At 40.1% G+C, this 25,924-nt stretch overlaps 1 protein-coding gene across 2 annotated transcripts in view; it reads right to left on the bottom strand.

Annotated features, from left to right (window-relative positions):
• Window positions 1-1,193: 1,193 nt before the first annotated feature.
• AGPAT3 (1-acylglycerol-3-phosphate O-acyltransferase 3) overlaps window positions 1,194-25,924 on the bottom strand; it is a 121,213-nt gene continuing 96,482 nt past the window's right edge. For both annotated transcript variants that reach the window (XM_042457415.1, XM_042457416.1), the window contains exons 3-9: window positions 22,231-22,400; window positions 21,419-21,580; window positions 19,901-20,054; window positions 17,551-17,653; window positions 8,189-8,264; window positions 7,139-7,337; window positions 1,194-5,197 (exon numbers count right to left, since the gene is read on the bottom strand). In XM_042457415.1, coding sequence (XP_042313349.1) covers window positions 5,109-5,197; window positions 7,139-7,337; window positions 8,189-8,264; window positions 17,551-17,653; window positions 19,901-20,054; window positions 21,419-21,580; window positions 22,231-22,400 — 953 coding nt within the window. In that variant the 3' untranslated portion in view covers window positions 1,194-5,108. The remainder of the gene's footprint in view (window positions 5,198-7,138; window positions 7,338-8,188; window positions 8,265-17,550; window positions 17,654-19,900; window positions 20,055-21,418; window positions 21,581-22,230; window positions 22,401-25,924) is intronic.

Below are 25,924 nucleotides of genomic sequence, written 5' to 3'. Positions count from 1 at the left end.
CAGTGTAGAAGAAGGAGATCTGTAAAAACAAAGGCTAATTTCTAGTCCTGCTCTTGTATGCCCCAAATTCCCTGATTGAAATTTGGCATAAACATAATTTAACAGGAGCATTGAACACAACAACAGCAAAAACAAATACCAGTGTCAAGTGGTTGAAAACAATAGGACTTGGCAAGAAATTGAATGTGTCCTCCTCCTTTCAGGACATTACTCTTCCTCCCCCTGAACTATTTACAGTCAAGAGAGAGAAACCAATGTCTATGCACAATTTTAAGTACCAGAAATATATGATACTTTTCAAGTAAGATTTATTTTGATCTGATGAGGCGCTTCTATAAGTTTTCTTTTTTTCTTAACCTTGTTCTTTTTATAAATGATTTAAAACCACTAAAGGAGTTTTATGTATTATAATCACTGTTATTCAAATGAAAAATAATATCCTAATACAGTGGTACCTCGGGATACGAAATACCCAGGTTACGAAATTTTCGGGATACGAAAAAATCCCATTGGAAATCATTGTTCCGGGTTACGAATGTTTTTTCGGGTTATGAAGAAAATTTTTGGTGCTTTTTTCGGCTTTTTCGCACGAAACGCGGCTTTTCCCTATTAGCGCCTATGGCAATTCGGCTTATGAAGGCTTTTCGGGTTACGAAAGCGGCCGCGGAACGAATTACTTTCGTAACCCGAGGCACCACTGTACAGGCCAGTGTTAAGGCTAATTAAAACTAACTGTGGATGTTAAAAGCACCTAATTGCACCCTGCTTCAGACTAGCTTATTGCCAATGGCACAGATCCAAATAATTGAATAATTATTTTATATTGGCAACTGAGGCTAGGAAAATTTAAATGTGTTTTCTTGGTCAGCAGGAATTCCATCTCTCACTGCAATGATATACTTTCAAAAAATTAGGAAGAGATTTAGAATGACCTGTGATCATGTTGACCATAGAAAAGGGGGAAAACATCTCGCAAGGTGTCTTCAAGCTCTTAGAGTAGCTCTGGGATTGCAATCTATGTATCTACATTTTAGATTCTAATACTTCCATTTCAATCCTATACATCAAAACACAAATGAAGCACTGAAAATGGAAACAAAGGGGAAGAGGGAAACACTGTCAACATTGTAATGATGATTAAAATTGAATAATGAAGAAGACCAAAAAGGAAAAAAAGGGAAAGAAAAGAAAGCTCATGGTATATTTTGTTTATTATTGCTCTCAAAGGGCTTGGTAGTCAAATATACAAGCTATGTTCTATTAAACCAGAAGAAAATAGTGTAAGGTATAAAATCTATGCTCATGGTTCCAATCCAAACCACTTGAGTTTTGTTATGAGACATACTTACTGCTATTTCCAGTAATATTCTTTCATACATACTCTGTATTTTTTTAAAAAAAAAAAACTATTTGAAGACACAAACCAAAGTTCAAGCCAAAAAGATGAGTTTTCATATACTATATTGTGCAATGTTGTACGCTTTTGTTTTCAAAATGGATATGTCTTCCTAGAATTGCAGACAAATTAATGTGTGCTCCTTGCTATGTTTTTATAATAAAATATGATCAGTATGCCATGATATGAAAGTAAAATAGAAGAAAATCATCTGCTTTTTCTCCCCGTAACATACATGCACTACTCCCATTACTTTCAAGCAGGAGTTATCTGTACTAACTAGAAACTAGACACCTATTTTAAAAAAGATTTCTATGCTCATTCTTCTTTCCTCCAACTTCTCCTTGTCTGACCCCCCCCGCCCCGCCCCTCTTAATGGCGTAAAAAAAATTCTGGGCTTACCTAGCAGTACATAGCTCCTTGCTCACATATAATTCTATCACACAGCCAGTGGGCTTCCTACTTTGCTTTTGTTCTTAAGTGCAATTAAAATATACTGTATTCAAAATCTTTTTCGGAAAGCATTTATACAGCATTTGTTATAGGGAAAAAAATAACCTTCCAACAAGCAAGAGTTATTTACCAAATACTTTTACAATCCCAACTCTTTCAGTGCTCTGGACAGAAAAGAGATTTTTTTTTCTGCTCAGCTGTTAAAACAGTTTAAAAAACAAACAAAAAGCAGAAAATATCTACTGAATTTAAAAATATATATATATAGTCATAGCTGGATTCTGCCCCTCCCCAAGAAGCACATATTCAACTTCCAATGAAGTTAATATATGAGTTGTCTGCCCTTACAGTCAGGGTAGATTTCATTCCTCTCAAGAAGAATTATTTGTGTATTCTGGGATTAACAGCACAATGTTCTGCTAGGGGAAAGTCACAGCAAAATGTATGGATACACTGGGCTGTGATCTGAAGTACTGGTATATACATGCAGGAAAGAAATGAATGCAGTTACAGCTTCTGCCTGAAATAGTAATTCTAGTTGAAGACAAGCAACTCTTTAGTTTGAAAAATGCTTTGTCTCTTTAGCAACAGAAACTGGAGCAACAAAACATTTCTCCTGCAATCCACTCCCTACCATACTTGCATATCAGTTGTTTTGGTTGCAGCCCATAAGATGACTTAAAAACAAAACAAAACAAAAAATCAACCACTTTTATTTAGAAGTACCTAAACAAGTGGGCATGTGCTTGAGAAAGTAATGGCAAGCAATTTCCACAGAGACTTTTTCCAAGTTTCCAAGTGGCAACTTGCACATCATGGTATTCCAGAAATTAAGTGACCTTCTGTGGGTAAGGAATAAAAAGTTAGCATGAACAGTCACATTTTAGAAGTAAAATATTACACATTTACCCTTAGCTTTGAGAGGGGGGGGGGGGGGGGAGAGAGGGAGAGCACTCAGTTTTTTAATACTGTCTTACAAATTAGTAATCAAATCTTCATATAAGTCTGTGTGTATTAATATTACATTTTCTGGATCAGTACAGAACAATTCTGCTTTGAACTCTATTTAGATAGCATTATTTAGATTTTTGTTTTGTTTTGTTAGTGCAGAGCCGATTGCAAAATTTTGGTCCCACCACTGGAAGAAGATACATGCCACTGTCACATACTTACTAATACCCCCCTTTTGAAACATGTAAACTTCAATCAATCTGCAAAGTTCTATCAGGGACACAAAACAGCCTCTGACAGGAGGCTGCCTCCCTGGGGATAAGCATTTACTTAAAATCCATTCAACAGAGAAACGTAAGAGTTCCCAAATCAGTCAAAATGTGGATAGTTTGCAAGACACTTCAAATCTATGGCTTTCCTCAGGGAAGTGGCCATAATAGAGTCTGATTGAATAGAACTACCACCATGAAGGCTGTGTAGCACCTGTCAGTGTTCTTTGGAGCCAAAGATGACAGAAACTATTTTGGGGAGATATAACATGCAGCAGAAAATGCTAAGAAAACTAAATAAACCTAATAATGATGATGATGATGATGATGATGATAAAGAGAAGAAATAATCTGTATCATCTGATGTGTAGATATCAATTTTTGTTAGGTGTCAAACAGACTGTTGGTTCACCTGGAGATCTGCTGTAACAACAGAGAACAATTAAAGTGACATCCCAGCTGTCAGAGCCCCCAGCCTCATCTGGAAGAATGTCCTTCAAGTATCAGATAAAAAGACGATATAAAATTTTACTTTTTCTCTCACAAACACATGCCTGTACACGTGTACTCATGCATGCACACACACACACGCATGCATGCACGCACACACAGTACTAGCCCCAAATGCTTACTGCTTTTGAGAGTTGTTAAATAGAAGTTTTTGTTCTAGGCATCTATGAAGAACTGGAGGGAAAATTACATTTTTGGACTACAACTCCCAGAATCTTTTGGTCAGCGTGGGCAATGGCTATGTGGGGACAAGGAGCTGCAGTTAAAAAAAAAAGTAACTTTTCTAAACTCTACTGCTGTGCTGGTTTTCAGAATAAAGCCATACAGGAGAGCAGAATGAACCTGGTAAAAACTTACAAGACCAGGAACGGTTGTGGTCACTTAGCTCCAAATGTCAGTTTTTTGTTTTTGTTTTGGATCTGCTATAGGTCTCCTCCAAGGCTGTTTTTTAAATCAAGGGCATGAGTTGTTGAGATGGTTGTATGGTTTGATGGGCAATTTTTCTCCTCTCTTAATTTTTAATATATTTTTGGGGAAGCGTCATGGCATTATAGTGCAAAAGTGCCATTTCAATTATGAACTGATGCACTATAAGTCTTTTAAAAAATTAAAAAGGAGGAAGGAGGAGAGAAGAATGCTGGGTTTTGTTTTGTTTTTTGTTGTTCCATATTCTCAAAATTAAAAAAGGAAACCATTGATGGGAATTGACAGAAAATAGTTCAAGACAATGGATATTCAAAAGAGCCCCAAGAACTAAATCAACAGACACTACAACGTTAACCAATCTCCTGACACATTTGCCCCTACATTTCTGAAGCCCTGAAACAGCACTCAGCATCTATGTAGGTCACTGAATAAGCCTGTGCCAATTTCACTATCACAGCATAAGTGGAAAAAGGTTAAAATTGCATCCATCCTAGTGGCTGAAAACACGTGCGTATCAATAAACGTACTGCTGTCATCACAATGCCATTGTATTGTACACACTAATAAATATTAAAATAAAGACAAACTAAAATGATTGCAAGGATGAAGTAGCTTTTCCAAGTGGCTTCCTCTCCAAGAAACAGCTGTAAAATGAACCAGATACCATGTTTTGCTGCAATGCATGCTGCCTTATTTTCTTTTTAAAAGATGCTAAAAGTAAGAAAATGTTAGATCATTTTTAACAAGAAGAAACTGGTATCTTCTCTTGAAAAGTAAGTGTTGTATTCTTGAAAGACAAAACAGTTATCTGAAGATGCATGTAGCTTCACCCATAAGCTCCCCCCACCCACAAAAAAGGGGAAAAAGTTCATGTTGATTTTTTTAGCCCAGTTTTTCTCCAAAAACTATGAGTACAGGGATCCTTAGGAAGATATTCAATTGTTTCCTCTTCTCTTGAATTTTCCCATTTCTTCAGTCTTGGCTCAAGTATTATTAGTTATCAGTTAATAAAGAAAAAAGATAAGTTTTCTAAGTGTCTTTCTTTCAATGAAGTTAATTTGATATCACAGTCTTGTTATATGTTCAAAACTTCATCTGTAAAATTATTTCTTTTTCTTGAATTCTTGGTTGCCGTAGCTGGAGCCCTTCTCTATTTCTGTTACTCCTATCAGTCTACGAACTCCAAAGGAAGCTTTAAAACATAAAGAAAAGAGACTATGAGTTCTGTCATGAGTTACATCACTATTTAATGGAGTAAGATGAAATGTGCACTTGCAAATAACACATACAGTGACAGATATGTAATAAAAAAGTGCACCAAGAAAAAAAATCTAGAAATTTTATACATTATGAAAGTGGATGCTCATAATACAGATTGAGTATCCCTTATCCAGAATTCCAAAATCCAAAGTACTCCAAAATCTAAACATTTTGGAGCTATGCACCTGTACTGTATTTACAAGGCTGGTGAGAGACGTGAGGATCTGTGAATTGGCTGTAGGCGTGGATTCATGTCAAGCACTATGTTTGGGTTTGTGCCATTATTTCACAGATCCTCGCTCTCTTCATTATGTTTCATTATGTATATGCAAATTCAGGTATTCCAAAATCTGAAAAAATCTGAAATACGGAACATTTCTGGTCCCAAGCATTTTGAATAAGGAACACTCAACCTGTATTTATATATACACAGTTATTTTATATAATGTACTATACTCTGTTCCAGTTAGCCACTAAGAAGAGAGGAACAATTCAGGGCACTGAAACACATTACTAGAAATCATCTGCACCGTTACACACTACCACCCCTTCTGAGAATTCAGTAGACATTGCATGGGGACTTTTAAACTTATCTACACAGCCAAGAGGAGGCAGAATGCAAGTGAATCACTAGGTGCACTACTTTTTCACCATCGTGTTTTATTGCTCTCCAGAACTATGCAATGTGTACAATTCCAGCATCTTAAACATATCAAAAACTCAGAAGGAGGAATAAATCAAATGATTCGATTACTTTTGGTTTGTGTCTATTCAGAGCTCTGGCTAGTGAAGACAGTAGTAACAGTAGCACCACTAACTGTAATCAAACTGTCCTTCCTTTCTCCTGCATTGAGTTCAACACAGAATCTGAAAGAGTACTTTGAAGATGATGCCCAGAAGGCTAAAATGTCAGTGATGTTGATAGTTGGCTTATTTTTATTATTAAGATCATAGTCTAAACATAAATTGCTTTTAAGACTTGTTTAAATGATCTACATTGTGCATTGAGCTGTCTAAATCACACATTATTTTTTGGACTTCAGATCCCCAAACTTCCAGCCAACTGGTTGGGGATTTTGGAAGTTCCAGTCCAAAAAATTATTTTCCCCATGTTCTGCACTAAACAAAGTGGTCAAACTTCAGGATTGTAAGATCTACTTTAAAAAACAACAACTGGAATCCTAAATTGTAACAACCAGAGCACAATGGGGAAAAACACACACATATAGAACTAAAGAATTCTGAACCCAATAATTTGATTTGGGTACTAGAACTCAGTGGCTCTGTAAGAAAGGAAACCACTCCTAGTCATCCCAAGCTCTCTTTATTTCAGCAGTTTAATGGGGTGGGAGTACAATTTTCTCTTCCTACTGTTGCACAACTGGGAGCCAGTCTCCTGAAAATTATCCAGCGATCTCTACAGATCCAGATCTACCTTCTGGCCTCAAAAAATAGCAGCACAAGAATTTGCAAAAGAGAAACATATATAGGACTCTATAGGATGCAGGACATAGTATACTGTATCAGGTTTGATCAGGGGCACATCCGTCTATGACCTAAAGAAACTGCTCTTTCCCAATTTGCTAACATGAAGGGCAAACTAAACTGCTCTGAGGTCCTGGGAAAGATTGGAGGAAATGACTGAATAAACTATGAAGCAGATTCAGAGTTCAAGTTACTAATAATCATCAGCTCTAGCTATCATTGTATTAGAAGAAAGGCAGGCCCAGAGACTTTATTTATTATACATCACTCCTCCCCCTGTGGATTAATTGTGCCAATGACAGAGGTAGCTGGCTGTATCACAGAATTCTGATACGGACATTTAAATTCAATGTTAGAATGCCTCACTTTTTTTCTTATGTTTTATTACCTGCTCCAACAAACCCCAGGAATGCAAGAATCAGAAGAGGTGATCCACTTGCAAAAATTCCAAAACCAAATTTGAAAAGAGGAGACAGGAGAATGGTAGCCCAGAAGAGGAAGTTGAGGAGAGTCCATGGTCTTCTGGGAGGTTTGAACTGCTTTCCAGGAAATATGCCCTCTTGATTATACTTCTCTTGTAAAGCATCCTTGAAGAAAAAAGAAAAGTGTCCTAATTTGGGAAGGCATAGGTTTCCATGGAAGTCTCTTTTAATAACTGTCCAAATTTTAATACTGTCACAGAAGCAGGCCTCTGTGATTCAGTGTTACTGGCTACTGCTGGAGGAATTTCTATTTTTGTTCTATCATAAGTATTTAACACAAAAAAACAGTGTTTAGAAAATCTAGTCGTGCTATATTCTTTCTATTACATATGCCTTCTTCTGTAGAACCTCCGTAGAACTTGGACATTTTTTTCAATACTGCTAAGAAAGGAAACAATAAAAAACTATAAAAAATACATAAGTCAATCACCAAGTATGGTCCAACTGAAGAAAAACAGAGAAGGAGCTGAATGAAAAGATGTACAGTGTCCCCAAAAGCTAAAAAGTGTGCCAATTCCATATATTACATTAGTCACATGAATGCAGTCATTATTTGATAATTAAACAGACATTATTACCATGAAAAATAATATAACTCCACATCAGTCTCTTAGTAATCTATGATGAGGATTAAACTCAGAATATTGTCATGCAGTCCAAGGTGATGCAGGGCCATGGCTCCATCCCATGGTATCCTAGAGACTGTAGTTAGAGAAGGGACTAAAGTTATTTGGAAAAAATTCTAAGTACGCCTCCCTAAACTGCAAATTCCATGATCCCAAAGTATGGTACTATGGCATTATAAAATGGAATCATAGCATTATAATTGAGTAGTGTAAAAGGGTTCCTATAGAGAAAGCCCATATCATGGGGAGAGGCAGGTAAGAAGAAACAACAACAACAACTACTACTACTAGTATTATTATTCTATACAATCTTAGAGACAAACTACTTACCTTTTCCTGGTAAAGTGTATGAAGCCACTTTGCTGCTTCCTTTTCATCTAAAGGAATATCTTCTAGTGGAAATCTCCTAGTTGTTAAAAAGAAGTTCAAGAAAGAGCTTTTATCAGAGGGATAATACACATGATATGTAAAATTATAACTGAAAGTCATACATAATGTATTAAATGTTACTGTTTTAACTACTTTTTTACCTCTTTAAGTGGATGTCTGAAACAGTTTTGATTTCGTTAGTAGTTTAATCCTATTTTAATAATAATACTGTAATAATAAATCGTTTATTTATAGCCCGCCTTTCCTTGAGATCAAGGCGGGTTACAGCATCATGGCAACAACAAACGATAAATAAAAACAATACAATATCAACATTAAAACCAAGAATTAACAACACAGATTAAAAACCGTACAAAAACTAGCCAAAGTGCAGGTGCTAGAGGAGGGGGGGGGGGGAGAAGTGTTACAACATCTGGGGGAAAGCTTGTTTGAAGAGAAAGGATTTAAGTCTCTTCCTAAAAAGGTCAAGGGATGGGGTCGAGTGGAGCTCTTTGGGAAGTGAGTTCCATAACTGCAGGGCTGAGGTTGAAAATGCCCTCTGTGCAGTCGTGGAGTGTTTCGAAGGAGAAACCCTCAGAAGTTGCTTCCCGGCTGACCTGAGTGTGCGGGGCAGATTATATGGGGAGAGGCGGTCCTCCAAGTACCCTGGGCCCAAGCCATTTAGGGCTTTATAGGTTATAACCAACACCTTGTATTGCGCCTGGAAGCGAATAGGCAGCCAATGTAGATCTTGCAGAACAGGTGTTATATAGCTGGACCTGGAACATCCAGTGACCAGTCTGGCTGCCATGTTCTGCACCAATTGAAGCTTCCGGGTTTGGTACAAGGGTTGCCCCATGTAGAGCGCGTTACAGAAATCCAACCGAGAGGTTACTAGAGCATGTACCACTGTTTCAAGGTCCCCCCGGCCCAGGTAGGGTCGCAGCTGGCGTATCAACCGAAGCTGGTAACAGGTGCTCCTGACTGTCGCATCCACCTGAGATGTAAGGTGGAGCGACGAGTCCAGGAGCACCCCCAGACTGCGAACAGAGTCCTTCAGGGGAAGCGTGACCCCAGCTAGGACAGCTGGACAAATCTCCAGACCTGGACCCGGGGATCCTATCACAAGTACTTCCGTTTTCTCTGGATTCAGTCTGAGTCTGTTTTCCCTCATCCAGCCCATTACTGACTCCAGACAGGCATCTAGAGGAGAGATGCCATCCCTGGTCACTGCATCAGTCGGAGACACAGAGAAACATATTTGGGTGTCATCAGCGTATTTTAATGTTGACTTTTTGTGTATCTTAACTATACTGTAACCGTTTTAATTTGTAAAATTGCTTGAGTCTCAGGCTGCGTCGACACGGGCCAAACAAAATGACCTCGTATTTTCACAGTGAGTTGTCCAGATGACATATTGGACAACTGGGGTTGAATCTCAGTCTTTTCAGCACCTCACGGCTTTAATTCAGACCAAAAAGAGTTGGGATTTCTTCCAGATTTCAATGGAAAATTCAACTGGTGCGTGTGTTTGTGTGTGTGGATTGTGCTCCATAATGATGTTGGTGTGGTGCTGGAGGGAGTAGTTCAGAAATACGTACATTCACATGCATGGGAGGAGGGGGGGGGAAAGGAGCAGCCATGGCTATGTGGCCATGCACACTGCAATTTATTGGGCTAGGGTGAATTCAAAAGGGAGTATTGTGTGGCAATCATGTAGGCAAGGCTGTAGATGCTGCAAATCAGGGTAATCTGAAGGTAAACTGGATTTTCCTGTCCATGTAGATGCACCCTTAATCTTGGAGAAAAGGCGGGAATAAATAAAGATGCTGCTGCTGCTAAAAATAATATTTAAAGCTCCTTAACACAAATAATCAGGGAAGTCAGAATTTCATCAACCCCTCATTTTCGTTCCTCCTCCAATTCCTACCTATATAAAGTACTTCTATTCCTCATGTATGAAGAATCAACATTTCTGTTGCAAGCAGCTATGACAAACCTTTGGAAGATAACATCTGCATTAAATTACTGTAGTACTTTCCATCCCCACTCAGTTCAATCACTGTAGAAGAGATTCTACTTTCAGTGGCATTTTGCAGCCCTAGACTATGTGAAGGGTATACATCATTTAGGAATCTCCAAAATACTATGCCCACATATTGGAGTAATTGCTATCAAGCACAAAACATTGAAGGTCAAGAAACAAGCTGCACCTTTCCCCAGTACTTCTCATTTTAGAATTTATCAGCGACACTACACTGGCCTGGACTCCAGGCAACCAACCAAGATTTCATTTCTTCCCTTACTGGCAAGCAGCCCATCTTCCATTCCTTTTAGTAGTCAAACTTCCATATGTGCACTGTAATGGCTGAAGGACTGAGCTGCAAATCGGGAAACCCCTGGTTTGAATCTCTCCAGCTCTGCATTTACTAGGTTGTTTTCAGCAAGCCACTTTCTGTCTTAATCTCAATCCTCCACAACATCTGCAATATGAGGGATAATAATGTCTTGTAGAAGTGGTGGACCACTCCTAGATGTTTTTGGGCTACAGTTCCCATCATCTCTAGCTGTCAAAGCCGATGGTGAAGTACTGTAGTTATTTCAATCTGAAAATATTTGGAGGATCATTGCTGCCCAAATCCATGTTCACTGCAGGATCTCCAGCTGGAGCATCCCCAGCAACTAGCTGTCTAGCCTCTTTTTGAAGATGCCCAAAGACGCCCCGCCATTTATCTAGGCAATTGGCTCCATTACCAAACCCCAGTCCCTTTCAAATATGGCAATAGGAAGTGACATCGCATTTTGAGAGGGGCTTTAGGGGAAAACAGAGGCAATACAGGGTTCTGGGGTACTTGTGGGAGCAGAGGTATTTTTGTGTGTTTTCATACATTTGATGGTGGCTTTCCGCATGATTTTGTGCCTTTTGTTAAAAGGGGGGGGGCTGGAAGGCTTCAGGGGCCACAAATGTGGGGTCCAGGGATTGCATGTGGTGTATCCTGATGTAGAGAACAGAAGACCTTACGAGGCCAAATCCTTATATCCACTGAAATGTCCAGCTCCCTTTCATCAGATCAGGCCTTGCAGTGAAATCATTCGTGGCATGCAGGACCTCCACATCCGAAAGGGAACACATGTCCCATCCATGGCTACAGTATGAAACAGAGCTGCATTCATTGCCAAAACTACCCAGAGAGTCTTTGTGAGTTTCTATTTGTAAAGCCAACCTGACTAAAAGGCTGCATATGTACATTATAATGAAGTAGGTGTGCTGTGCTTTCTCTTAAATGATTTATACTTTTTTAAATTACTGATGTTTTAATACCATAACTTATTTAATTTTTAAAATTTTATAACATTAGAGTTTTTTTAAAAAGGTATTAACTTGTTTTTACGTTGCAAGCTGCCTTGGATCACATGATGGGAGAAAGTTGGGATAAAAGCAACAACAACAATATACAGTCGCCCAATCCAACTTGGGGGATCCATTCTGCCCCCCCCCCCCACTCCTGGTGGAAATGGCAACTCGGACATGTGTGAGTCCCATAGAAAATAATAGTGTGTGTGCCCGTGGAGCATGTTGGGCCATGTGCTGGCCTGCACCCCCATTTTAAAGATAGCAGTTTGTCTCTCCCGCAAAAAGCAAGACCGCAGATTCCAAGTCCACACATATGGAGGGACGACTATACAGTCGACTCTTCGTATCTATGGATTCCAAAAAGCCAACCTAGATTTTGCCATTTTTATATAAGAAGCACTATTTTATTATGCTACTGTATATAATGGAACTTGAACATCCATTGATTTTGGTATCCACAGGGGGTCCTGGAACCAAATCCCAGCAGATACCATGGCCTACTGTACTTACCTGGGAGTAACACTTTTTGAACACACCCTGTTTAGCTTCCAAAATCAGATGGGATCAGGTGCCTTCAGGGTATTTAGGCCCATTTATCCTTACTCTAGCAATTTAATAAAGAGGTATTCAAACTATTTACCCTTGGGACCTCCTTTTACAAGACAATGTAATGTGCCCACTCACTTGACAGAGTATATGAATACAAATATTTTATTTATTTAGTGTGCGTTTATTTTGTTTATTTAGTGTGCTCATTCACATTTTATCAAGGAATACCATTGCACATGCATCTTTGCAATGAATATGCCACTAGAGGGCGCCCTTAAACAGAATACAGTATGTAGATTAGTTAGAAAATTCCCCTATTATCATTTGAACGTGGAGGGCAAAATACAGTGGGACCTTGCCTTACATGGAGGAATCTGTTCCGGACCTCCCAGCATAAGGCAAAAAGTGCGTATGCTCGAGTCCCATTGGATATAATGGGGCTTGTGCTTGTGCTGCGGCCATGCACATGCGCCACGGGCGCGCACACCATTCTCCCTTTGTGTGAGCGGCTTCAGCGTAAGTTTCTACTTTTACTGTCATGGGTACATCCTATGGAATCCTAGGGTTTGTAGTTTGATGTGGCACTCAAGGTCTCTAGCTAAGAATTCGAAATAGCCCCTTCCAAAACTGCAAATCCCAGGATTCCATAGGATGTGACCGTGGCAATTAAAGTAGAAGCAAATTGCTATAATTCTGTCATACGAAAGAGTCTCAGGTGATTAAACAAAGGTTGTTGGGGGGCCATTAAATGGAGCTGAAGATAACCGGAGTCCAATAATAATAATAATAATAATATTTATTTATTTATTTATTTATATTTTCCTGCCTCTCCCAGGTGGATTGAGGCGGGATCACAATCCAGTATAAAATACAATACAACTACAATACAACAAATCAATAAAAACATACAATTCACAATTAAAAACGATAAATTACAAAACGACAATGGGACAGGGTGTGCTCATCCTATTCAGGGAGATGGATCTATATTTTACAGGAAATCGGGGGGATATGCTCGCTGGAAGAGTTCCGTTTTTATTGCTCTTTTAAAGGATTCTAGGGAGGTAATGAGACGGGTCTCCTCTGGGAGACTATTCCACAGTCTTGGAGCAGCTGTAATAAAAGCTCTTTGGGAAGTTGAGACGAATTTAGTTGTTGTTAATGCCAACAAATTCTTCCCCGTTGTTCTGAGAGTGCAGGGCAGATTGTATAGGGAGATGCGGTCCCGTAAGTAACTTGGGCCCAAGCCATTTAGGGCTTTAAAGGTAATAACCAACACCTTGTATTGCGCCCGGAAGCAAATTGGGAGCCAGTGAAGATTTTTTTAAATTGGTGTTATATGGTCAAACTTTGATGAACCGGTGACCATATTTTGAACTAATTTCTGAACTTGGTACAAGGGTAGCCCCATGTAGAGTGCATTACAGAAGTCTAGATGAGAGATTACCAGAGCAAGTACCATAACTTCAAGGTCCTTTTGGTCCAGGTAGGGACACAGCTGGCGTATCAGCCGAAGCTGGTACCAAGCACTTCTGGCTGTTGCATCTACTTGAGATGGCAACTGTAGAGATGGACCCAAAAGTACTCTCAAACTGCAAACTTCGTTCTTCAGGGGAAGTGTGACCCCATCAAGGACAGATTGATAAATTTCCTTCCCCGGACCAGAGGAGCCTATTGCAAGTACCTCTGTTTTCTCTGGATTCAGCCTAAGTTTGTTTTCCCTCATCCAGCCCATTACCGACTCAAGGAAGGCATTCAGAGGAGAGATGCCATCCTTAGTCACTGCAACAGTTGGAGGCATAGAGAAACATATTTGGGTGTCATCAGAGTACTGATAGCCCTGCACCCCATGTCTTCGGATGATCTCTCCCAGCGGTTTCATGTAAATGTTAAATAGCATGAGGGACAGAATGGTGCCTTGTGGGACTCCAGATGTCAGCTCCCTCTTAGAGGAGTAGCAGTCCCCCAGCCTCATCATCTGGAATCTGCCCGAGAGGTAGGAATGGAGCCACTAGAGTGCAGTGCCCCCAATACCCAACTCCCTCAGGCATTCCAGAAGAATACCATGTTGTTTCTCACCAGGTGGTCAAAGGGAGGGTTTTTTCAGGAGTGGGTTAACCACTGCTAATTTTAGCTTTGATGGAAATTTACCCTCCCTGAAGGATGCATTGATTATAGATTTTAATAATGCAATCATAGCATCCCCACCCTGGGCAGTCAACCAAGATGGGCAAGGATTGAGGGGGCACGTCGTCTTCCTTACACTTGCAAGGAGCTTGTCCACTTCATCAGTATTTACAAACTCAAATGATCCAATTTAATACAGTACGTGGAATCTCTGGATAACTCTCTTATTGCTTCTGCTGTAATGCTGGTGTCCAGCTCAGCCCTTATCCAAGAGATTTTATCTGCAAAAAAGTTGTTAAAAGCGTCACAGCAGGCCTTAGATGGTTCCAATAATGGGTTCAGGGTGGGAGACAGTTGGGTTAGCTCTTTAACCACCCTGAACAGCTCTGCTGAACGAGACTCTGCAGACGCAATATGTGCAGCGTAGAAAGAATTCTTTGCTGCACCTACTGCCACTCCATAAAAATCTAATAGATTCTTATGGTTTGTCTTGTCGGATAAATGCTGATGTTTCTGCCAGTGGCGCTATAGTCATTGCACAGCCCGCTTCATTTGTTGAAGATCTTCTGTGTACCAAGGTTTCTTATTTGAGGCGGGCCAGAAAGGACGTTCGGGAGCAATGCTGTCTATAGCCCTGGTAAAATCATTTCCCCAGGTATCAGCCAGGGGATCAACAGAATTGTCGTCGATCCCAACCAGAAAACCCTCTAGTGCTTCTTGGAACCTTTTGGCTTTCATCAGCCTTTGAGGGTGGACCATTTTAATAGGTCCTCCACTCCCGAGGGGGGTATGGGTAGTGGCCTTTAGTCCCACTTTGACTAGGAAATGGTCTGTCTTCTGCCCACGGCTGTTCTTGATCTGTATTAAAGACCACATCAAGAGTATTACCTGTACAATGTGTAGGACCCAAGACTAATTGGGACAGGCCCATGGCTGTCATGGAAGTAATGAACTCCTGAGCTGCTCCTGTTAGATCTGATGAGCCGGCCTCAAAGGGGATGTTGAGGTCCCCCAGCACCAGAAGCCTGCGAGACTCCAACACCAGCTCCGAGACCAGCTGTGTCAGCTCGGCCAGAGAATCTGTTGGGTTACGGGGTGGATGGTAAACCAACAGAATCCTCAGACTCTCCCTAGCCTTCAGGGTCAGGTAAATGCACTCGATGTGGTCTGTTTTCCGGGCAGGTTTCCTAGTCAAGGTGAAAATGCTTTTGTGGACCATGGCAACTCCACCCCCTGCCCACTTTCCCTAACCTGTTCCTTAACAGCATAACTGGCTGGGAGGGTCTGAGCCCAAATCGCATTACTATCGGCCCGCAGCCAGGTCTCCGTGATACAGGCCAGGTCGGCATTTTTATCCTCTAAAAGATCATATATTATGTGGACTTTATTTTTAACCAACCTGGCATTACATAGGAGCAGAGAAAGGGTCTGTGGTATGGTTGGGGCGACCCTCGGTTCTCTTGGGTTAACAAGGTGAACGGAAGACAAAATAGGTATTAAGCATCAATCTCGTTTTCCCTTGTACTTCATTTCCACCCTGTTACCGCTATATCTCCCCTTGCCCCACACTACTCTAAGTGCTGCTCCACAGACGGGATCAATATTATTACAAATTCCCACATCCAAATTATAGCTTCTCTGATAGTACCCTTTACCTTCCATCTTAGTTGATGGTAACCAATGAATAGGAGCTCCCCACTGGCACCCTCCCTTCAGTCCCTCTGCGCGGCGCTGGTGAAATTGCGCAGTCGCACACACTCGCGGCTCTGGCATTGGGCATCTTCAGGGAGAGCCAGCAGGCTGGCTTTTGAAGGTGCTGCTCCCACTGGCACCTCCCCCTTCTGTAGGAGCTCCCCACCGGCACCTCCCCCTTCAGTCCCTCTGCGCGGTGCTGGTGGAATTGCACAGGCGCACACACTCACGGCTCTGGCGCTGGGTGTTTTCAGGGAGAGCCGGCAGGCCAACTTTTGAAGGTGCTGCTCCCATCAAGACCTCATTTAAACCAATTTGCCCCTGTGTGTCCTTCCTAATACCTCCTCTGTCTTGGTAGTCCAAATATTGCCTTCTCTATCAATTGTAGACTACAACCTATACTTTCTAGTTTGTTGCAAAGATGGACAAACTGAGAATTCTGCCATCATTTCTGCTTCACTCCAATGCACTCTCCTCTCATTATGTCTCTCCACACCTTGACACCCAAACATCCAATCTAAGGGACAGCCAGTGCTAAGATATGTAACACAACCATCAGTGGGTCACTAAGCTGATCTACAGAATCACCAAGAAGTGCATCAGGAATTTATTTGGATCACGAAAGAGATACTGTGGGCCACAGTGGGAGATCCAGAAAGGTCCCTAGGCTTTATATCTCTGAACTTTTCCCATGACGATGTACAAGATAGTTGCAGACATCACACAACTATATACAGAAGGCACAAGGAATATAAGAAAACCATCAACACCATCATTCTTTGTGGCAAGAACTTTAGTCAAGTCTACAATTGCCCTAGCCAAACTATTCTTGAAAGCCTTTTCAAATAAATGACAGAACAAAATTTAAGCAGTTGTGTCACCAGTCCACATTGCTCAACAGCAAGAGAAAACAGGGGATTTCAAGCCAGATTGGCCTCAGCTGTCTAAAAGACATTGATGACTTTTTAACAAGACTGATAGACAACCTTTATTTTAACCTGTTTTCCGATATATTTTACTGTTATATTTTAACACCTACTCTTATTATTGTTTACTTTAGATTGCATACCTCAAGCAGGTCTTTATTTTTAACTTAACTATTATGTACAATGCTGTGTAAATTTATGGTGCCTTATAAATAAATTTATGGTGCTTTATAAATAAACTGGAACAAGGAGGAGGAGGAGGAGGAGGAGACGATGATGACTGGGCCACACTTTACAATTCTCCCATTTTCAAGAAGTGGCAGTACAAATTTATGGAGCTTTAGATAATGTACTCCAAACTTATATTTCAAATAAAAGATGGAACCAGCTGAAACAGCATCCGGAGCCAATTGCTTTTTGTAAAGGATTTGTGCAATGTTAGGCACCCACTTTTGCCCTTGTGCTCTTGCTAGTGGTGAAATTATGCTTGTCCAAAGCAAGCCTGAAAGGCTCAAGGATCCTAAATCCATGGGGGCACCTTAAGCAAGAAATGGAGATTCACTGACAACTCCCAAATATGTATAATGAAAACACTATGATTATTAAATCAATTAAAATACAAAGATTAAATCCCTCATATAAACATATCTTGAAGTGATGATATACATGCTCACCTGACACACATATCTGCTTCGTATTTCTTCCCATAAAGGATTCCTAATAAAGATGGATTCTTATTTCCTCTGAAGTTTAACGTTACATCATACACTGCTGAAACTGTTGCAAGCAAAATGATAGCTTCAATATTTCTGTGCTCAGACTGCTAGATTTTAATTTATTTAATTTTTATACAAAAACACACATAAGTGATGGATGCAAACATGGATATACAGTTTTCAAAGCAGCTCTGCTGGCTAAATAACACATATCCCAAACAACAATAACTGTGTTGCAATTCCAAAAGCACTAAATGGAATAGATGCAGCTACATTTATTCCAATCAGCTAGATATGCATGTGTTCACTGCTTTTGGAGGGGGTCATTAGTACATAATGCCAAATCAGAGTATGAATGCAAACCAGGACTGGAAACCATGGTTTGTTCCTTCTAATCTGCAGGAAGGCAAAGATGCATTTTGATGTAATACTAAACACTAAAGCTCAGTGAGCCTTCAGTTAGCAGACACTGCCTTCCCCTCTCCTCTGGCATGGAAGCAAGAAGACTGAAAGCAAATACACCCATCCCTCCATATTTGTGGCTTTGATTATTTATGCATTTGATTAATAAGTTCTCTCCAGGAATATCTAGGTCCTCCAGTGCAACTCTATGGTCAACTTTAACTAAAAGTTGCACTGAAAGACCTAGGGATTCCTAGAGAGAATACTCTACTAGGCATTTGTAGCTCTTCCAGTGCAGTTCTATGGTCAGTGTCTGTCAGACGCTGACCACAGAGTTGCTTTGGAGGACCTAGAGATTCCTAGAGAGGTGTCCTCTCAGGTAAAAATATGGTGTTTTTGTTATTCACGTTTTTTCCAAATTCACAGGGGTCTTGTGCCCCTAACCCTAGCAAATATGGAGAGACAATTGTAGTTCTGAAACAATCGTATGATTATTCATATATGGCACAGAAAGGAACACTATGATGTACTTAGTAATTTCATTCAGACAGACAGACAGACAGACAGACAGACAGACAGATAGATAGATAGATAGATAGATAGATAGATAGATGGGTTAATATTGTTCCCAATTTGCAAAATGAGAACGGAATCCAAGGTAGTGACTTGTCTACAATCACCCCAACTATGTTTTCATTCAGATGTCTTTAATGAATCCAGGGAAAACAACATATATTTAATTGTTAGTACTGATATACTTAAGTGGGAACCTGACCTTTTGATTTCCACAAGCCTTAAAAATCACATCTATGTTTCTCAGGATTACAAACAGCAAAGCACATCTGTGTGGATTTCAAACAGCAAAGGGAAGCTTATCACTGGACACTTAAGGGATCTGCTATTAAAACTCAAAAGTTACACAGGAATATGAGGATGAGCGAGCCTACAAAATAATGTAAGTACTATTTCATCCATAGTGACAGAGTTGGTGACTTTCATCACAGGATCTGTGGCATTGTTTTGATGCTGCTAATTGGCAAAATACAACCAAGCATGCATCCGATTAGTGCTGTTTAGCCAGCCATCTGTCCTATTTCACAGGATAGCACATTTATGGCATAACACAAACTTAATACCTCACATGCATGCTTGGAGTGTTAATTAGGCTATGTTTGCACACCACTTTAGAAATGTGAAGTGCTAAATAGCATTAATAGTTTCTCTGAATTCAAAGGGAAACTAATCAGTGTATTAAAATTACTTACAAAATCCAATCTAGCAGTTTAAAATCTTAATGGTTATATCAACAGAGATTTTGCATTTAACAACTATATGTTTAGTGACCAACAATGTCTATGTTAAAGAATCAGTTCAATAATAAGGAAATGTATCTCCCTGTGTGTGTCTACTTCTATCACTGCTTCAAGACTATGAAACTTACAGACCTGAAGTTTGGCAAAGATATTAAGGAGACCTCAAGTGTGTGCACATTGGGATTATTTTGTTTTAAAAATAATTTAATTTTAGAATTAAAATATTCTAGTATCCTAAAGTGCATTCTCAGGTACCAGGTGGCCAATTTCTCAAATATTTCCTAATCAACAGGGAGGAATTGCTGTCATATTCATTTCTCTAGAGGGTTTCTAGGCAGCTCCTGCTCTATCTCCTGCAGATCTCCCAAACTCTTCAAACATTTTAAAAGGAAGGATGAGTGGTTCTGTTGATGCCTAAGTGGGAAGATAGTAGAGAAAAGCCAACAAGAAAGAAAAAGAGTGGGGGAAGCAAGGGGAGGAAAGAGCACTGAAGTGTGGGTAGGTGAGAATAAGGAATTACAAACTCTTCTGAAGTAAAGTACGTTGATTAGTTATTGATAAACACCACAAAAAAAGGCCAAGGAAATAGATACCTGTTCCCCTGAGACACTGGACAGCAGTAGTAAAACCTTTGGTTCTGGGCAATAGGTGATATTTGAGTTTAGGCAATCCCTTGGACTCTGCCACCTCCATGCTGATACGATGTTTTGTCTCTGTAAAACGAGTTCCTTCACAATACAAGAGAAACTATAGCATAAAACAAGAGAGGAGAAATACAGGATTACTATCTACACATTTTAAAAAATATCACAGTACATATCTGTTGCTATCTGTTAACTGTTTCTAGATTCAGAAACAAGGAGGACTGCAGGACACCAACAGTTCAGAGACCGGTGAAGATCTTCCTAAAAAGATCTTCGCAGTTGATGAAGGGGGAGAATCCTCAGGGACTTATGATTTTTCTAGAACTTGCTTAGAGGTGCTATGTCAGAGACCACCATTAACTCCTTTCCCAAAAATACCCATAGCTCATAGTATCCCAGGTTCCCTAACATACCAGTTCCACAGTGGCAACAGCTACACCACAAGATTTACCAGCAGAGCCAGAGCCTCAGATCCTAAACATCAATGTCTTTAATTAAAAGCTTATTTTCTCAAGGTCACACACCTCCCTGTATCAGTATTTTAGTCTGGGATGGTAATCTAACCTCAGGAGGTTCCTAGCTAGATTACCATCCCAAACTATTTGCTTACTAGACTTAATCAGTCTGGCCTATGCCATTTCTGCCAAAGCCAGAGTATAAAGCAATGCCCTGCTCCATTCTGGGCATAGATACTGAGAGGACCAGCAGTTGAGTTTCAGTTAAATGCACTAGTGTTCCTCACCAAACCCAAAGGACAGAGGTAAGAAAAAAGACCATAATGCACATGTGGCTCTCATCTCCAGGAGGGAGCAATGGTTGCAAGGTGTATGTGTATATGTGCTCACAATGACTTTTGCCATTGCTCCCTCCTCTCCACTTCTGCCATCTAAGATTGCTGCCTCGCTTTGCCTCATGGGAGGACTGGCCCACAGCTTCAGTAACCTAATTCCACTGTGTTTTCTCCAGAGACTTCTTGACCTGCAATCCCATCTCAAAATTTGAACTGTAAACTTGGCATTGTTACTTACTGTCTGATCCTTTAATTAACCTCTTCCTAAATCTTAAAGATTCTCTTGGGAGTGAGCTTTTACTGTGTAAATACACATTTCCTGCACAAAAAAACACTGTTCCAGGATGTTCAAATACCAAGAGAAAACTGTATAAAACTCACTGCTTTATTAGCCCTCCCAACAGGGTTTCCTGACTATCAGGAGACCTATTTTTTGACCAGGAGATTATTCATACAGATTTTTTTCTCTATTCCTACTGCACACTCATCCATGGTGGGGAATGGAACAAAGACCACACACCACATAATACTCATGATTCTGCCCCCTCCACAATATCTCTGTGTGTGTGTGTCTGTGTGAAACCTTAATTTGGTAAAATAATCTGTATGTCTGTCATTTAAAAAAAACCTATACTTTTCAGCATCCTGTTAAAAGTACAGAAAAGTGCCTTGCTTACCCACATATACTCTGGATAATCAGACAATCTTTTTAGCCCTTCAATAACTGTGTCTCTATCTTCTTCCCATTTTCTTTTGCAGAAAACTATTTCCAGGAAATACCATGTCCAGCCAATCAGGGGCACATACAACAGTTCTTTCTTAGCAAGGACTTTTGAACTCTGAAAGAAACAACAAATAATAATTTCTATTTCTTTATATGCAACATAGCATTTACAAAAAATGTCATTTTCTAAACTGTTCGGAAGTAGCTCAGTGGAGTTTTTTGGAATTTGATAGGAATTTGCCTCTGACAATTATACCCCACATTTCCTTCAAAGGACTTGAGGCAAAATGCATAGTTCTCCATCTCATTTTAATTTTACTACATTTCTATACTGTAAGTTCGGTAGAGAGTAAATGACTTGCCAGAATCAGCCTCAACTTCAGCTTCAGACCAGAGTGGAACTGAAGTAGAGCCTGGGGAAGTTACTTTTGGACTGCACCCCCCCCCCCCATCCCCAGCTGTAGTAAAAACTTGAACTCAGATTGGACACTCTAACACCAGGGTGGATATTTTTAAAATTAAAGTTGGAGTGGGGTTTGAGGGCCTTTGGGGGATGGATGAGAAGCTTCAGTGGATAGAAATGTGGGCTCTGCGACCACAGGCAGCCCACTGCCTCTCTGATTTTTAAATTTTTAAATGTCTACTTAAAGTATTAGCAAGGGACTATAACTAATGAGAACACTTGGGGGAATTCTATATTTCCCCCCAAATTAAACTATCATGATGTACAAGGCTGTCTGTTCAAGCCACTCTACAACCACTCACCCCTAACACACCAAAGCGCTCCGTCATGGTCCAGCCACACAAGAAATCAATTTCAAAGTTGTGGTTCAGGATGATGATGACATGCTCTTTCCCAAACTTAGCAACTGTGTCGTGGTCTGAGAAGAGAGTACATTCTGTACCAGACCACCATTCCAACAGCATCACTAACTCTAGAGCATAGAAGAAGAGAAATACAGATTAGGTGTAACTCCTGACACCATCAAAAATTGGAGTCTGTTTCCAACATGGCCTTCCCTTCAACCCGCTCTACCAAAATGGCTAGGAAATGCCTTATTGTATTATTTAAGCAGGGCAGAAGTAAGCAATTTAATAACTGCACATATTCTTTCCCCACTAAGTTCTTTAACACCAATTTTGTGTTTAAAGGCAGTAACGTATCTAGACTCTAGGACTGCAAAGAAACTTTAGATCAAATGGGCCACCATTTTAGATAGAGTTTTCAGCACCAAACATGACAGCCATTCCACCTAATACAAAGGGTTTCATTCCCCCCCCCCCAAAGCTACTGTAATACAACCATCATGTTATCCAACTCCATTTGGAAATGCCGAAAGTATCATATATTCCCTTTCTCCACTTCTTTCCACCTACCAGCGATGTAACTACTGGGAGAGGGTGGCAAATTGACAGCACTCCCCCAATGAAATTTCCTTTCACTTCCCAAATGTCCAGCATTGTAATGAGATCTTGAAAATCATTCACACCTAGAGTTCTTCCATTTGCTATGTTCTTATTCCCGGGTTAACTGTGCCTGCCCCTTTACTTTGGATGTCTATTCTGTATTTCTAAAGGCTCGACTGAAGCTTTAAGTTACTGCAATCTTAAGAATTTGGGATAAAGGGAAATTGAGGGCAGAGAATTCCCCCATTTTCCCTACCTCGCTCCTTCTTTCTCTGCAGTGAATCTAGTAACGTGAACTGAGGCTAAAGCTGACTGGTTTAATTTTATCTGCTTAATATGTTTATACCACTTAGCTCATCTTAAACAGTATCCTGAAATAGCATAAAAGAAACAAGATAACCTTAAAATGTGAAATCAGAGATGATGATCAATTAAAATAAGTGGGAATTATGTGGCCCTTAAAGTGTTATTGGATTGCAACTCCTAGCATTTCTCACTATTGGCTATGTGAGAGCCAGAGCTGCTGGAAGTTGTTGTCAAATGTGGAGGCAGCATAATTTCCACTAATCAAAACACTAAACAACTAACACTTAAAAGTCAGGGTTCACAATATAGTTCTAGAAAGCACCCGCCAGCCAGGAAAATCCTGAATATAGAGGCAGGACTTTAATTGGTAGGTTTCCAGTTGAGGTAGCCATTTAATTCAGGATCAGAAATCTGCTTTCGAAATGTGAAGTCTGAAGGGTAAAGCACCCCACCATGTGGTCTCTTCATAGGTCTTAGTCCCTGCTTGATTTCTTAGCCATGGTCAAGCCATCAGCAGGAACCCCGAGCATGACTGATCCAAGAGTTTATTGCAGCAAAGCATCTGAAATTCCCTTTAAGCTTGCGCTATAGTGGCTTAGAAACTCTGAAGGGAAAACAGGAGTGACATTTCTTCCCATGAGGGTTACAAGCATTGTTGAGCTTATTGATCCCTTTCTGTTACTGCCTTATTTTAAATTATAGCCCATCATACAACCTAAGGCATACAGGAACAGGCTTTGTTATTCTCTCTATGCAACAGTGAATCAAACATCATCCGTAGTACACACCCACACAATGTTTGAGATGGGCTTTGCATAAAGAAGTAATCCTTTGACTGCAATGAACAGCCCGAAGGACCTTTCGAGAGCAAAAATATCCCCCTCCTCTCCCATTCCCAATCCTTTTTGACAGTTCCTACCAACACAAAATAGCTCGAGGGGGAAGTGAAAAGAACAGAATATGAAATCTAAAGAAACCCTGAAGATTCAACTTCACCAATGCTGGAGAATGCCCAGGGTCTTGGTTTTTCAGGCTCCTCAAGATTCCAATATTGACATTTAAGTAGTTGGATTCATTTGTATTGTGAAAGACATGGGGGTGCTACTACATCTGATAGTCCTGAGGAGGAATCTGTACCAAGGACAATAGGCCACCATCAGAACAGAATTTGGAGAAACAGAGTGGTTCCCAATAGGCAAAGGGGTCAGGCAAGGCTGCGTCCTATCACTTCACTTTACTTTACTTATTTATTTATTTGTACAGTATCCTGCTCTTTTCCCAGGACTGGGACTTTACTTGTTTAACTTATATGTTGAAAACATCATAAGAAAAACAGAATTAGAATCAGAAAAAGGAGAAGATAGGAGGAAGCAACATCAACAACCTAAGATATGCGGACAACATCATAATATTAGCAGAAGACATTCAGGAATTAGAACAGTTAATAAAGAAGGTCAAAGAAGAAAGTGCAAATGCAGGTCTGAAGCTGAACATAAAGAAAACAAAAATAATGACCACAGAGGTAATATACAAATTCAATCTAGCAACAAGGAAATTGAATAGCTAAAGAATTTCCATATCTAGGATCAAACATTGACCAGAAGGGAGACTGCAGTCAAGTAATAAGAAGACTAGGAATGGGAAGGGCAGCTATGAAAGAACTGGAAAAAATATTGAAGAGCAACTGAGCACTAGTCAGAATCGTTCAGGCCATTGTATTCCCAATTACCATACATGGATGTGAGATCTGGATAGTGAAGGAAGCAAACAGAAATGTGGTGCTGGAGAAGAGTACTTAGGATACCATGGACAGCCAAGAAGACAAACAAATGAGTTCTTGAACAGCTCAGCCCAGAGCTCTCCTTGGAAGCTAACATGATCAAATTCAGACTACTGTACTTTGGCCACATAATGAGAAGGCATGGATCACTAGGAAAAACATTAATACTAGAAAAGTTAGAGGGTAGAAGAAAGAGAAGAAGACCACAAACCAGATAGATAAGACTCGAAGGTGGGTCTATGGGCAAGGTTGCTTGCAGGATCTGGGCAAGGCAGTGGAAGGTAGGGATTCTTAGAGATGTCTCATCCACAGGGTCTCCATGAGTCAGAGCTGACTCAAGGGCAGCTAACAACAACAACAATGTGGTTTAAACAAATAATAATAATGATGATGATGATGATGATGATGATGATGATGATTTATTTATAGCCCACCCAATCACAAAGAAAACAGTAGAGATGTGGATAATTTATACTAACAATATGCTACACAAAAAATGGGCAGCCAACCGCTTGGAGTGTGTGTGTGTGTGTGTGAGAGAGAGAGAGAGAGAGAGAGAATCCAAATAGGTAGCAAAGTCTATCACTGATGGGCTCAACATAGAGTAATTTAGCTATTACCCTAGGAAAGGCTTTTAGTTCTATGTATTAGAGGTTTCCAAAGACACAAGGTAAGGCCTTACAATCAAAAGATATAAGATAATAGCTTCTGGAAACTTTTTTTTAAAAAAATTATTCATCTTTGTATAATGCTTATAAAACTATTTTTAAGCCTCACGTGACAACCAGTCGCACATTGAGAAGGCTTGCAGTGATGGCTGCTCTGAAAGTGGCATATTCCTCTTTAAACACAAAAACAAACAAACAAACAAAAAAACCTAGTGTAGCTGCTGCAAAAACAGGGCTCATGTGGTAATGTCTCAAGTCTTCTCTTTCACTGGGCATGTGCTCACCTGGGTACTCCAGA

This window comes from Sceloporus undulatus, chromosome 3 (genome assembly GCF_019175285.1).
Source record: "Sceloporus undulatus isolate JIND9_A2432 ecotype Alabama chromosome 3, SceUnd_v1.1, whole genome shotgun sequence".
NCBI classification, from domain to species: Eukaryota; Metazoa; Chordata; class Lepidosauria; order Squamata; family Phrynosomatidae; genus Sceloporus; species Sceloporus undulatus.
The sequence above is the reverse complement of the archived record's forward strand: the minus strand, read 5'-3'. Positions and strand labels throughout refer to the sequence as shown.